Here is a 15,140-nt window from a genome sequence, read left to right as displayed (position 1 = left end):
CTTTTATGCTTGGAGAGAAAACATGATTTTACCTAGTACATTTTTTTTAATCTCTTCTATGAATTAACTGGAAAGAGAACAAAAAATCCAAACTATCAGGAAAATGTGTGCTGGGCACTAAGCAAAATCTGTTTGACAGCAGGGAAAAAAGTTTTCTTAAAACTTGTCAATATTGACTTTGACTGCATTGTGGGAGCTTGAGAATAAGTACATTTATACTGTTTGTCCTATGGATCTTGTTTTGATGTTCCTTATCAAGCATTCTGTTATTAAATGCATAATTACCATCCACAACATATAGTATCTAATTTGATAAGAGGCTGAGTAAATGTACATCAGTACAATTGTTCTTTCTCTTTTTGTGTCATATTGCATTTCTTCTCCCTGCTTTAGTGGTAGACTAACTACTTACAGTTTAAGAAATGAAACTTGCAATACTGAAATGAAATATTGATTTAAGATGCAGGTTTTAATTAGTCATTTAAATTATCTGCATTCTCAAGTTATTACATTAAAAGAGGGATACTGACCATCTGCAAAAAATATAATGCCCTATTTGGGTAGGTTAATGAGTCTGAATTAAGTGTATGAGTATTCATCATTGAAAATGGTAAGACTGTTTGAATCCCTAAGTGAGGCAAGTGAGCAAATGAAATTGGTTTGCACTCTCTCTTCTGTTTTAACTACTAGACATGCTGGAAAGCCTTTTTTATCACTCTAAGAAACCCTGCAATCTTACCACCAAATGCAGGAAGGAACAGACATTGTAGGAAAGATCATGAAACTGAAATTTTATTTCCAGCCTGTTACTCTCCAAATCATTTTCCTCAACAGATCTGAGCACAAAGCCTTAAGCTCCGGAGAAGATATTCCTTACAAAAGTGTGAATGAGTGGACTCAGTGCACTGGAGCTGAGAAAGCATCCATAAGCTTGTGTGAAAGGTGAAGGGCAGGAGAACAAACTAACAGAACTAATATTGACCTGGACATTGCTGGTAGAGCACCAAGGATGACCACAGGTGAAAAGAGACCCAAAATAAAGCAAGGCTTGAGAATGAGAAGTTTATCTTCAACACCATAGGTAGAAAAGCTAATTAAGTGATTTGGCAAGTTTGAAAGATTTGCTGCCCAGTTTCCATTTAGACAAATCAGGGAGCTGCACAGTTTTCAGGAAGCAAAGAAGCAGGAGCTGGTTTTAATAGATAAAACTTCACAGTCATTCTACATCTAACAGTTTTACCTAAGAAAGAACTGAATTTTTCTCCTTACTCTGTCCTGGAACAATTCCTAGTCAGTCAAATCAGCCTACACAAACACACTGTAAAAAAGTCTTATTAAAAAAAGAAATATTGTATGATGCTACTTACCTGCCTGTCTACTTCTGGAAGCAAAAGCAGGAGGTATTGTTGAAAATGCTGAGGTAAAGAAGCAAAGGTGTGTTTATTTATTAAAGCCCTCAGGTTAGTGTTCACTAGAATAGATCCCGGAGTTTCTATGTCAATATCCTCAGCTTTGGTCCATTTCAAATGTCCTGGAGTAAATAAACAGAAATAACTTTAAACATAAATAAAGGAAGAGAGTAGGAACAAGACTTCTTTTTAAGTTTTTAGCTTTTATTGTATAATACAGTAAGCACTAGAGAAATGGTACTCTGAGAAGGGTAACACAGCCTTTTCTAGGTGTTATTCTAGGTGTCACAGCTTTTATATTCCCTGCATTTGTCTCTTGACCTCTTACAGGATCCATGTTCCACTCAACATCACAGCTGACATATTCTTACTTCCAGCTCAAGACCAACTCAAATGAGCAGCCGCAGAAAATAATCCTGTCATGTCACCACCAATAATTATATAAGCACCTATTTTCAAGCAAAAGGCTACTTGATGAGGCTGATGTGAATCAATCATTATGGTCAGCTTCTCTGTTATCATCAGCAGCGCCCTATGGCCTGCACAACTTGTCCCATTGCACCTGATAAAACTACCTCTGTGAATAGAGAATGATCAAAGAGATGAGAATATTTAATATGTTAATGTCTGAAAGCATGCATTTTTCAGAATTCTCCTAAGAACTGATGATCTAAAATGATCAACACACAGAAGGCAGCAGCAGGAGTTATGAGATTAAAAAACAGAGTATGTGAGGGACAGTACAAACCCAGGAGTAAGATAAAGACCCAGCAGAGGGAAAGGGAAATACACATATGGCTCATGCACAGTGCTACAGAACAATGTCTTCTTACTTTACCCAGTGGACAGAAGGACTATCAGCTTAAATTCTTGCACAGTAAGAAGTATATCTGTTAAGATACTGGGAAAAGAAAGCTTTCACCCACCAAGAACAAGGAGACACTGGATTAGATCCATAGGGAGGTATTACAGTCTCCATCAGTGGAAACCTTGTAAGAATATGTCAGACAAATACCTGTCAGTAATGACAGATGCATATCTGATTTTGACCTATGACTGATGAGCAAATTAGATGACCACTGGAGATCCTGTGTGGTCTGATTTTGTTAGTATTTCAAGGATAATATTTAGAAGATACTTTTTAAAAGCTTCTTAAAGAGCTACCTGCTTCAAGGTATATATACTGCTACAATCCTTTTTTCCTCTAAGTTTTAATATATCCAAGTCCAGGTGAGGTGGCTGGAAAAACTCAAGAGCTTCTAAACGCCGCCGCCCCCCCCCCCCCGCAACTTTTTCAGGTTTCAGTCCGTGGTACTTTCAAATATTTCAAAGATGGTATAAGAGGGATCTGATCTATGTAAAACACACACTCCATCAGAATCTCTAAAAAAGTGATTTAAAGATTATTCTGCTGCTATGAGCAATGATGGCATTTGGCATTTACATAGGACCTCTCAGCAACAATCACAACTGACATGTTAAGAACAAATTATGCTTTAAAAATGAGAAAATTTGGGCATACTGATTATTAGGAATGTCTCAAATGCTACAAGCTACTTAACAGTAACATTAATAGCAGGAATGCAATTATGCTTGAGATTTCTTAGAGGACCTGTGGTGGTCTCTTCCCTGAAAGTCTGTAACCACAAAATATACATATGCAAGAAAATGCAGATTGGTAAATTCTAAAAGCTCCACTTCAGTCACAGCCTCCTGCAAACATTCTTGTAATTTTATTTTATTTTTCAGCAGACAATAGTACCTGAATGAGACAAGGACTACTTTGCACTCAGCACAGGATAACCTTTTCCAACACATATTTCCAACATACTTTATTTCAGTACAGCAAAGACTCCATTACCAACAAATGAATGCCCTGTTATACAGGACAATTGCATGGAAAAAGTGCCCATTTTCATGAATGCATCACAATAAACTATCTGCACCATCTGTTCCACCCACTAAATATAAATGTAGAAAGAACACAGTCCCTGAGCATAACACAAGTTGTATGATGTATTGAATTTTAATGCTTGTATGTATATTCTCTTCTTTAATCAATACAAAATACATATCCCCCTCTTCTAAGTGACTCCAAAATAGAGTAACATCTTCCCCAGCTAGCACTTCATATCCTATGGGAAGGCATATACACAGAGATAATCCAAACTCAAATAAGATACATGACTGCAAAATCAGTAACATCCTTCAGTGGCAGATATTCTCAGAGCGTGAAAAGCCCAAGAAAAAAAGACAAACCTAAATTTTCTGATTTATTTGACCTGCTATCACTTACAGAATACTATGGAGGTTTTATCAACTTCTGGAAGAAATGTGTGTATTAATTCTAGGCCAGTAGCAAACTGTGGATCCCCACCACACTCCTATTTAAAAAAAATAATCCTCAAAATCTGTTCAGAAGAACAACAAATTTTCTCTCCTGCACCCTTCCTATGGCTAATTTAGGATCTGTACAGCAGGTCCCAAGTTTGTAATAAGATTTAGTGAAGTATTTGGGAGCAGCATGGAAGCATGACACTACTGCATCACTAATCAGAGCTCTGAGAGGAGTTTATGACAAAACATGTGCCAATGTTTTCTACGTTGTTTTCCACAGAGAAAGGCATTTTGAATCCTTATATAGTTCAGAGGTATCACTGTCCAGATCAGAAATAGGAGCTGTAAGACAAGAGAGAAATTCAGGCTTGCAGCCTTGGAAAATACGAGAACAGTCTCCAACATAGAGAATTAACTGTAAGGAGATGGGAGCACCATGGTTCTACATCAAGGTATAAAAATGAAAACAGAAAAAGGACAGAAATCACACAGTTGTAAGAATCTGTTAACTAAAAGGGAAGAAAAGTCATATTTAATCAGAGCTCAGAAAGTCTATCAAACACAACATGTACTGAATGTTGGGCAGATCAGCAGAGTTTCAGACAATGAAACAGTATCTGGAGCTGAATTGTGCACTATACAGGACTCTGGACCCATTCTCAAAGCTGCTCTACAACTGCACTTTTAGCATCCCAAGAAATGTTGTGTCATGAGAGAAACATTTCAGCAAGTACAAGAACAGAAACGCTTAAACCTTATACGAAGTTCCCTACATTCCGTGTGTGGTGTCCCAAAAGGCCAGAGAATTTATTTTCCAAAATCCACCAAGAAAACCCCTAATGAATTCATTTGATATCATTAGCCAACAGCTGATGTAGTATCTGAAGATGGGGAGGAATGTATACTTGAAATGATGTATCTCAGTCTTAAATGTAGAGAAAAATTACAGGAAATCATCTAACATTGAACATAACTTTGCACAGCAAAAGCTGTTATACTGAAGGAGTATTGTCTATTTAGAATAATGCTGTTGGATCAACATAGAGAAGTATCTGTCCATATGGGACTGACTGATAATCTGCAGAAAGATCATGTATGAAACCAAAGTACACTTTCATGGGAGGCTGTGATACAATAAGGCTTGTAGGTTACATTTCCAGGAACTGGCAATACCATACTGAACAAATCACCCATGGCATTTAGGAAGCGAAGTGCCTTGGAGCTAATTTACAGGATCATTATGTATAAAAATAGGACAAGGATGGATGACTAATAAAGAAGAACAATCTTATCCCCACAAAGACAGACAGAAAATAACTTTTAGGATTTAGCCACGACAAAAAGCTTGTTGGTTATCTTTTCCAACATGGCCACATTGCAAAATACTTCTCTAAATGATTCAGCACTTGGCTGAATGCAAAAAGTACTCGGTAAAGATAAAGAAACAGTTATGTCATTATTTGACTTTACTTAAGCAGAGACAAGAGTCTTAGTGAACACTATATTTTGTGCTCCCTAGGGAACTTTTCCAATTAAATTTCATGCAGGGCAGGAAAATCTGCCTATCACATGGAGATTGAGAATTTACTCTCAGCATCTCTTCAGAGAAAATTCTTTGTTAATTACAGAACATGATCCATGAACCTTGCTAAAAAACCCACAGAAAATAAAACCAGAACTGTATCTACCACCTCAAGAGGTGTAGCTTCAAAATAATTACAGATCCAATGAAGAAATAAATCAGCCAAAGAAGGAGAACCAACCAAAAATTTTATGCCAAATCTCTATATGACATGCAATAATGCAAATGAAGAAAAGAGAAGGTTATCTCCTAACAGGGCAAGGATGTAAGCAAATATGCTACTAACTCTGGGAATAAATGCACATTAGATGGCAAACAAATTCACCACAAAGAAAGAATTTCTGTTTCACCCTGCCTCCATCCCCCAAAAACTCATTATGTAACAATCAGATTCTAATTGCTAAATCACCTCTCTGCCTGCAGTTGCTTAGCTCTGTCAAACTTTCAAAAGCGACTACAGACAATCATTCTGAGGAGGAAAAAAAAATTGACCATGGATTTTCCAGGTAGACAGAAAGATCTCTTCTTGAGAGAGGGTCAGCTGCTGAGTTTGAAAAAGGGACAAGTAAACAGAAAAATAAAACTTTTCAAGAGAACACAGAGATTATAAAAATATAAGTAAGATATTTATTTTACTCCTACTCACCTAAACCAGATTTTTTTAACCTCTTTAAGTGCTGGCTTGTCTGCTTTCCAGTTGGAGACTTTTGCCCATGTTTCATCTCTTTATCAGAACCATCTGCTTCACCATTTTTAGATTCAGATCCTTTGAAAAAAATAAAATCCCTCAAATGTGATGCTTTTGCACTTTTACTAACAATCCCCTCAGCACCCCCTACACCGTAAACAAAACAAAAATAGGATTTTAAAAAAATTGACATCTTCTTGCTGAAAGGCAATATACTTTTCTGGTCACAATACAATTCCTACTCATCAGAAGAATTGGAAGTAAAAGCTCAATAAATCAATTAAGTGCTGAAAACTAAAGTTTACTGAACCCGTAGTCAATAAAAATGTTCACTGATCTAATAAAAAAAACATAGTTCTATAATGCCCAAGAGGTATTTTAAAAAATATTTTAACCTCAAGTTATGGGGCAGTAAAGCAATCTACGGCTGAAAAAAGATCATTTCTTTGTGAAGAAACATTTAAAGAAAAGATGTATTTGGAAATACAATTGTCAATTTGTGTTAGACATAGACACAGAAATCTCTTAAAATGGAGCAACTTAACCACCAGAGCTAAAGGTCAAGGTTATGCTGCAGTGATAAGCACGGTATAAGAAGAAGAAAAGCTAACAAAAGGATTTGAGTATTGCAACGCCGAACTGAGACACAAATTCACATTCACAGAGAAGCTTGCCTTCCCCCCCCTCCTCTTTTTATGGCATTGAATACCAGCATGTGGTCCTCCATTAGAGCTCCAGAGCCAAACAAAATGTTACTTTGCATTCCTTTAAAGCTGCTGATATTGCCAATTGTCATTCTACTGTGTGCCTTCAATTCTTTATTAACGAAAAATCTCCATCCTTGAGACACGAGACTTGATAAGGAAATAAAGATGTTAAACAAAGCCACCCAGTGGAAATATTATTTCAGCAATTCCAAATTCTGTATGCTACACAGCTGATTCAGAAGAAGGCTCTGTGACTAGAGCTGATCTTGCAGACGGTCCTTTAGCTATTTACCTGAAGGTGAATCCGACTGCTCATCGGACACCTTTAATGGTGTCAAAACAACACGAGGAACAGTCTTGTTTACCATCATTGAGACTCCATTTCTTCTTTTCTGCTGTTGTCTTAAAGCCTACAAAAACGATAACAAAACATAAAGCTGTAGCAAAAAATAATGCTTGTAAGTGAATTACACATGACATTTCTCTACCATTAAACTGAAACCCTTAAAATAAGCATAATTTACACAGCTACTGACTTGCCAGACTTCACACTCGTCCTCTTTATGTCATTTTCTTTTAAAATATAAATTCAGCCTTTTTTCCCTTTTTTTAATAGAGAAAGAAGATGCACCTTAGATCATTTTCCAATCCAGTTTTGACAACAAAGAAGCACGTAACTGTTTCCTCTACCTTAACAGCACAACGTGATAACCCCTGAAATGTGAAACTAAGACTTCCAAGAAAAAAAAAAAAAAAGTAAAACCAAAATGTTTCAAAACCAGAATAAAAATATATATGTCTGCACATCTCTCGCAGGTGCATCCTCTCCAGTATACTGCTCAGTCAATCAAGTTAACACAGAGTGTCATCAGTATGTACAGCATGTAAGGACTACAGTATTGATGCACTCACTCAGCCGTGAGTAGTGCTGCACAAAATCACTGAACATGGCAGGAATCATTTATTTTCGTGAAGGGAATCAGTCCTAATCTTGGAAACCTTGCAGCATTTGGCTTCTGTCTGTTTGACTTTGGGCATTAACCTTCAGAACACGAACATGATGGTGTTCTGGCAAATCTGGGGAAAAATGATACACGAATAAATCTCTACAAATGGTAGTGCTTTGTGTTTCATAAATGTATCAAATACAGGGCTGGTAGTGTAATATAAAATATCTACAGACTAGAAATAGCAAATACCCACCAGACTGTTTTATATGGAAAATGATACCTCATTCAAAAGGTCTTAAAACATACAAATATGAACACCTGCCAATTAATGCATCTGCAAGCATTAAAATTCTGGAATTAATCAGAATGGGATGGGCTTAATACAGATCTCTCCTAGCCTCCTGGCTATTTTTCTCCATTCTTACTGTGCACTCTATTTTTACAATTGTGATTTGTGTTAGGAACTTTGGGGATTTATTAAAGTAATATCATATGAACAAGGAACATATTTGATATGAATTATCCCTATAGGTTTATGAGCATGAATGACTGATACCCTATAAGGTTTAAGTCTGTAACTTTAATGGATTGTAATACCTTTCCAAATTGTTCACATAGCTAAATAATAGAAGGAAAAAAAAACCCTGAGAAGAAAGAAATCGATATCGGTCTATTCCTCTAAATAACACTCTACACAGTATAAAATACACCAGGCCACATAGAAGCTATTTCATGGATTAACCCATTTTATTGTACTTCTTAAAAGACACGTAAGCACTGTGCAATAAAAAGCAAATTAGAACACCTGAAACCAAACAAAGAAAGGAAGCTGGTCAGATCTGCACTGAACCAAAGAAGCAGAAGAAAGCCATAAAGAACAATCTATACTTCAAACATTTTTGAGACAGAAAATTCATACTGCTAATGAACAAGCACAGCCAGACCTGTGGACAGAAAATTCTAAAGTGCTAACATTTCTCAAAAATTCCTCAAAATTCCAAAAATGACCCTACAAACCTAAGTGTCAAACTAGGGGATCCTTAATTAACAGTAATACCATGGAGACAGTGGGAAACAGTTCACTAAAAATTAACAGAAAAGACAGGCAATGTCTGCACTAACAACACACCAGTATAACACAACCCGAACTTTGTATCATGGTGTGCCACAGCCTGATTTGCCGGATGCCATCCTCAAGCCATCCTCCCTAGACAAACAGTTAGAGCCCAAACAATGCTCCATGCTCTCCTCCTGCCTCCTCCTGACTTTCCAAGACAATTTCCACCTCTACCAAGGGTACACAGCCTTGCTGCCAGCATTCATATGGAAATACCATCTTAATGATTTATACAGCCACTGTGGCAAAGGGAGATTCTTTGTCAAGCCTTCTAGTTGATTTTCAATCCTTAGACTGAGCTCCCATGAAGGAGAGAAAGGAACCAGCAGTGTATCCACCACCAGTGACAGGCACGCAATGTTCATACACCTCAGGTGACACACGTGCTGCTGGAGCGAGGGCAGTACCCAATCTTTGTCAGGTGCACCACTTACCTTCTTTTCTGTTACTGGAAGGCCCCTTGTGGCCCTTAAGGACACATTTATGCAACCGATTTGGCATTTCCAAGAAGCACAGGCCAACTCATGCTCATGAAGCACTAATGCAAGGCATCCCCTGGACAGTTAGATGAGGAAATACAGCTGGGAGCAGACAAAGCCACCAGAACTATTTACTTCGAGGCATAGCACACTTCTTGAGCTACAGGCTAAGCACCTCTATATGTGAGGGTCAAGCACAAACCTTAAAGACACCATTTCCTTTTGATGCACATTTGTTTTTCAGGGTTTCTTTTTCCTCTAACACCCATTGATTCACTGCCAGTCCCTTCCCCAGCTCCTCCAGCTTCACAGCACAAGGAACCGATCACCAAACAGGGCCCAAGTTAAGTCTGAGAATCAAGCTGACAGTAAAGCCACACGCACCTGAAGGAAAGGCTGTAGAAACCTCCCCCCCCCGCCAAATCCCCCACCCCAAACCCAACCCCCGCCATGTGGATATTAAAATCTAAGTAAAACTTTTAACACAAAGTGAATGAATTACCAATGAATCACCCTGTGTACAAAGAATAGGCACATAACCTTCCTCATGCCTCTCTGTGTTTTCATTTGTCAAATGAAAGACATGAGGCAGGGGAGGAGGGCACAAAGATATCAAGTAAATAATCTAACATATGATTTCCAGAGCATAGAGATGGCTGAGATTCTGCACAGACATTCTTGTGATATGCCTGGCTAATCACAACAATTTTGTGTTAAATTCTCCTTCGATTTTGAAGCTGCAGGGTCTGAAATTTTGGATAGACAAATCTTTGCAAGACAACACTAGGAGCAACCCATCGGTGGGAGAAACTGCTGATTGACATCCAGATCCAAGGGAAGCCAAATACTAGAAGGAGTTAAGTATAAATGAAGGACAATCTCTGTAGTCTCTGCTGAGGACAAATATATAACTTCTCTACACCTAGCCTGAGGGATATTAATTTTAGAATACAAGACTACTGTAGGATAAGACAAGAATCTTGTAACCCAAGATTAATTCTACTTAGCTGGGAAGTCAATGAGATTACTCCAAGTGAAACATGCACCAAATGCCTGCTATACTGAGCTTTTAGTGCACCAAGCTAATTTAGTGCTTTCCTAGTCACCACAACCAAATAAATCAAATTTATAACTAGCACTGAAGAAAATGAGAAATGTTGTAACTTATTCCACGGAAAAATGGTTCCAGATATCACTGCAGATATGGAAACAGTAACTAACACATACTAACTACATTGTCATCCTTTACCGACACAGCCTTTTGCATCTCATCCATATTTAGAGATATATAACCTCCTAGCTGGACTTCCTGCAGAACTGCAAGAAACAGATGATGATTTTACCAAATGGTAAGGTGTCATTTTCACTATGGAAAATTAGAGAAAAACACATGTAGTGCATATGATAGCTTACATAAAGAATATTTTTCTTTAATGAGGCTATGTTTACATTTTAAATGCATTCAATCAATTCATGCTAAATGCCTGAGTTAAAAAAGCTGCAAGTTTTAAATACCTAGAACTGATCACTGTTGAAGTATTCTGTAAGACATTACTACCATCCTGTTTGTACATCAAATAAATCAAAAGAAGGAAAGGAAATGAAAGTTCATGTAATATACAAGTTAAAACATTAAAGGGTCTCTTAAAATTACCACCAAAATATAATACTTACATCCAGCCTTTCACAAGCAGATTTGCAAAGGACATCTGTGAATCTCTTGCACATAATGAATATGGAGAATTCCCAATATTCCCATTCATAAAAATGAACCTGTGACCATCTGTTGAATAACACTGCCATGGTCATTATACAGTGCTTGGCATAATTATTTGGTTTAATGAAGTTATTTTTATTGCCAAAATCTTTAAGTAAACTATCAATCCATTTTCATCCAAAGAACTCAAAATAAAATAAAAAGATGATAATTAAGAAAACATAAACTCTGAAGATAGATGGCAAAAGAAAAACACCATGAAATTAACAGTGAACTTCTAATTCCAAGAGTTGTTTGGTTTTTTTTTTTTAATAAAGAGGTGACAAGAGCAAGGTTCCTTTTTTTTTTCAGGGAGTTTCTATCCCTACTGGAGTATGGCAGTATTTTGGAGGTTTCATGAATGCCATTATATGCTCTTAATAACAATAATGTCATGTTTAGTTGATCTTAACACAGGAAAGGCTTCTTCACCCATGTAACAAAATGGTTGACTGTCTTCATTAGAAACTCATAAAGCCATCTTTCAAGTAAGAATAAAAGGAAACAATATAAACCAAAAGATAACTGGAGATGGGGGCAAAATACCTCCCCAAAAGAGCACCAGAAGCAAAATGTCAACCTCTGTGCTCTGATTTTACCGCTGCTCATTAATTTTTTTTTTGTTATTTTTCTTTCCCACATCTTTTCAACTCAGAATGAAAAAATGCAGCACACAGATAAACCATTAATGCAGAAAACCACTTTCATTTGAGCTTAAATGCGTGACACGCTAAGAATGTTAAAAATTAAGTTATTAACAACAAAGACATGTAACACTTGGTTGCATTAAGCAATATCTTCCCAGATTTCTACTTGTTCCATAAACGTCAAGTCTACATTCTGAAACTCATATCATGAAACATAGCCTTTGAAATTTCACACATTTCAGATCAGAAAGGTAAAGCTATGGAATTCTTCCATTCTGCCATGTGAAAATACAAGCTATGACAGACTGAGCAAAAAGTCTCGCACAAAATAAATAACAACTCCACATCATGGTTATGGATCCCAAATTGACAAAGATGGAACAGGTTTATGGTTTATCACTGATACACTTAACACCACTATAAAATTCAGTCTTTGTCCTCTCTCTCACCCTCATTTTGTTAATAAAATAAGAGCCTTTAAGTCCCACGTCTGTTAAATTAAAATTTCTCAGTGGCAACCTGTTTCACAGACAGACAGAGCAGTTAAACTAAAACAGTAAGCACCACAAATCACAAAGAGTAAACCCATTATTGTTTCCTGGATGCCACTAATTCTTATATTAAACATAAACAAAGTACTCAGTTATAAGCATGCAAACATAAGATTAAAACACAATAAAGATGTCCTATGAAAACAACTACAAGGTACAAAGTGCCATTTCCAAAGCAAATTAATTTACTTCCAACCAGACCATACACTAAACATGTCGGTATGCTGCCAAGTGTACACAATTATCATCTGGAGATGAAGAGCAGTGTCAGAATCAGCAGGATGGAAGTTTGGAGACCTGGGGTTTATTTTCAAACAAATGCTAATACCTCCTCAAATAAGCATCTATTCTTGTCCCGTGCTATCCTCCTTCCTTGTGATATTTACATCTGTATTTGGAATAAAAAGAATGTCTTGCTGTGTATTTGTTCTTTAGCTCTCAGTAGGGCTCAGCGTCTTTCTGTAGGACTACAGTACACATTAACACTGAACATTTACCTGTGTACCAACAAACTCTGAAGTGCTTGGACCTTTGTGGGGCAGAGACACAGAGATTTGTGTGTTCATATGTGTGTCTCTACACCTGCAAGCCAGCACTACTTTCTACGGGATTGCAATAATGCAGCCACAGCTACAGTTGCTGCAGATCACAATGGACTGCAAAGCACATGTTTTTGGTGCTTTCCCAAGCACAGAACCAAGGGCAAAAAACACGTGATGCGTTCAATGTCTGTTTTGACTTGCATGTGAATGGGAATGATGATGGCATATGCATCAACTCAGTGAAAGCTTTTTTACAGAGAGAAGAATTGGGATTTTTTTAATGGTTTGTGTAGTATTAAATTAATAACATCTATCAGCTGAAAAGTGTTTTATGGGGAATCTGTTCTTTGGCACAACAAAGCACATATAGGTAAGTAAACAGTTTGTAGAAAGCAGCTTAAAAACAAATTAAAATAAAGAGAGCAACATCAATACAAAATCTTAAAACTGTAATCAACATTTTCCATGAGGTTAAATTTTCAAACACACTCTGCACAGGGGCCAAAGCATGCAGCAGGGGCTTCATGTCTAGACTTCCCAGGCAAAAAAATCTTCTCACATTACCCCTCAGAGAATTTACATTGCACCAGCATAAGCAGTGTAATGTCTTTCTGCCTGACATCCTGTTTGAGCCTGGGTACTCCCGCTTGCCCACACATCCTGAGCACACAGCCTTCTGGGGACCTACCCAACAGCTCCTGGAACACCATTTGTAGATAACTGCTTCTCAACATTTTGTAGGAGGCTTCCTAGAGCTCTGAAGAGTTGTGAGCTGTTCCAAATCCTGTCTTTTCCTGAAAAGGCCAACATTTTCTAGGACGCACTTCAAAATCAAGACATGATTCATTGTCACCTGAATATAATTTCATGTTACAAACTATTCAAATCAAAAGCTGTTCTTTTCACATGGCCCAAAAGAAGGTACTCACACAGATATTCACTGCCACTATAAGGAAAAATCAGGTAACACCACTGGAAAAGCTTAACTGGGACTCTAATCTCTAGTGATTATATTTTCATTAATACAATAACAATGACCAATCCATCTGAAGTAGTTCCCCAGGCTACTTAAGGGACAAGCTACTTAATGAATCAGACAAAGCAAGGCTTAGAACTAGGCTGCTGTCTTCAGCTTGACTATCTGAGACTTGGAAAAAGCAACTGCATCTCTACAGAACAGAAGAAAGAGAACACTTTCAACCCATATTTGGGAAGAAGATTCCACTATGTAGCAGTGGTAGGTTTAAACAAAGGTAATGCTCATGCCAGGACATACTTTAAGTGAGGGGTACTGTCCTACACTGAGGCAGAGGGGCAACTATGCTTCAGCACAGCAGTTCTGAAGTTGCTTTAAAATTCTTTAGTTATTTCTCAGACTAAGAAATTCTGTAAAATACATTTATTAAAACAGAAAAGGTGCAGGAGCGCCGTAAAAAGCATGCTGTGCAAACAGCCCCAGAGGAGAGACAAGCAGAACGCTCCAGCAACTGGGAGCTAGTTACTAAAAAGCAGTACAAAAAGAAAGCAGGGATTGTGTGGATTCCTGTCCCTTTCTTCCCATCACAGGTAAGGGCTGAGGACCAGGGGCATGACCCAGAAGAGAGTCTCATAAACATTGTCTTGCGTCTTACCAAAGCACTGTGTTGAGCAGCTGGTACATGCTGCCCATGCATAGGGACCTTTAGAGGGACATACCGTGCAGCCAGCCTTCGGGCAATGCATGTACTCCCTGAACAGCTTCTGCTGGAACTCTTGCTCTCCCAGCTTCTTTTCCCCTTTATGCAGTCTCCCTGCCATAGTTTCTCTGTCCTCTTCCCTAGACTTGTCTTGGCAATCAGAAAATCAGTTTAGCTTATCCTCTTCGAACTTCCATTCTCCTGAATGCATTTTGTAAACTCCAGTGTCCCTTCCCATGTCTCTCTAGAAGTCAAAAAGCAACGTTTTCCTTCTTTTCCATTTGTTGTCAGGAAAATTTGTCAAGAATCATCACTTATGTTGCCAGACATCTGATCAAATGCTTCAGCTAGGGAACCAGAATTCTCCAACTGTGGCCTTGGTACATTTGTGGCATCTGAAATGAAACATAGGAAGATGGTTAACAGAGACAATGAGCAAGTGCAGCAAACTCTCTATAACGAGGAATTCAGTACAAAAAATATCTCTCAGTTCACAGTGGATTTTCAGAGCCTTTCAGGAAGACACCCTGCACTTAAATTCTAAGTGATTAGGACAGAATCATCATAATGATCTCCTCTGTCACCTTTGCTTCTTTGGGGTGAGGAAAGGAAAGCAGGGCAGGCAAATATATCAGGCTTATATTAGAGCATGTGTAGGAGCAGTTGCTCAGATGAGTCAAAGGAGAGACACCACAGACA

At 37.8% G+C, this 15,140-nt stretch overlaps 1 protein-coding gene across 6 annotated transcripts in view; it reads right to left on the bottom strand.

The window, feature by feature from the left end:
* ASXL3 (ASXL transcriptional regulator 3) overlaps positions 1-15,140 on the bottom strand; it is a 127,886-nt gene that overhangs the window by 39,388 nt on the left and 73,358 nt on the right. For 3 of the 6 annotated variants that reach the window (XM_048286264.1, XM_048286262.1, XM_048286263.1), the window contains 3 exons: positions 7,016-7,133; positions 5,975-6,094; positions 1,368-1,531 (listed from right to left, as the gene is read on the bottom strand). In XM_048286264.1, coding sequence (XP_048142221.1) covers positions 1,368-1,531; positions 5,975-6,094; positions 7,016-7,133 — 402 coding nt within the window. Of the gene's footprint in view, positions 1-1,367; positions 1,532-5,974; positions 6,095-7,015; positions 7,134-10,943; positions 14,837-15,140 lie in introns of those variants that run through there. The other 3 variants (XM_048286268.1, XM_048286269.1, XM_048286265.1) reach the window with 2 other exon arrangements.

Source organism: Corvus hawaiiensis, chromosome 26, assembly GCF_020740725.1.
Source record: "Corvus hawaiiensis isolate bCorHaw1 chromosome 26, bCorHaw1.pri.cur, whole genome shotgun sequence".
NCBI classification, from domain to species: domain Eukaryota; kingdom Metazoa; phylum Chordata; class Aves; order Passeriformes; family Corvidae; genus Corvus; species Corvus hawaiiensis.
This window is presented reverse-complemented; position numbering and strand designations above follow the sequence as displayed.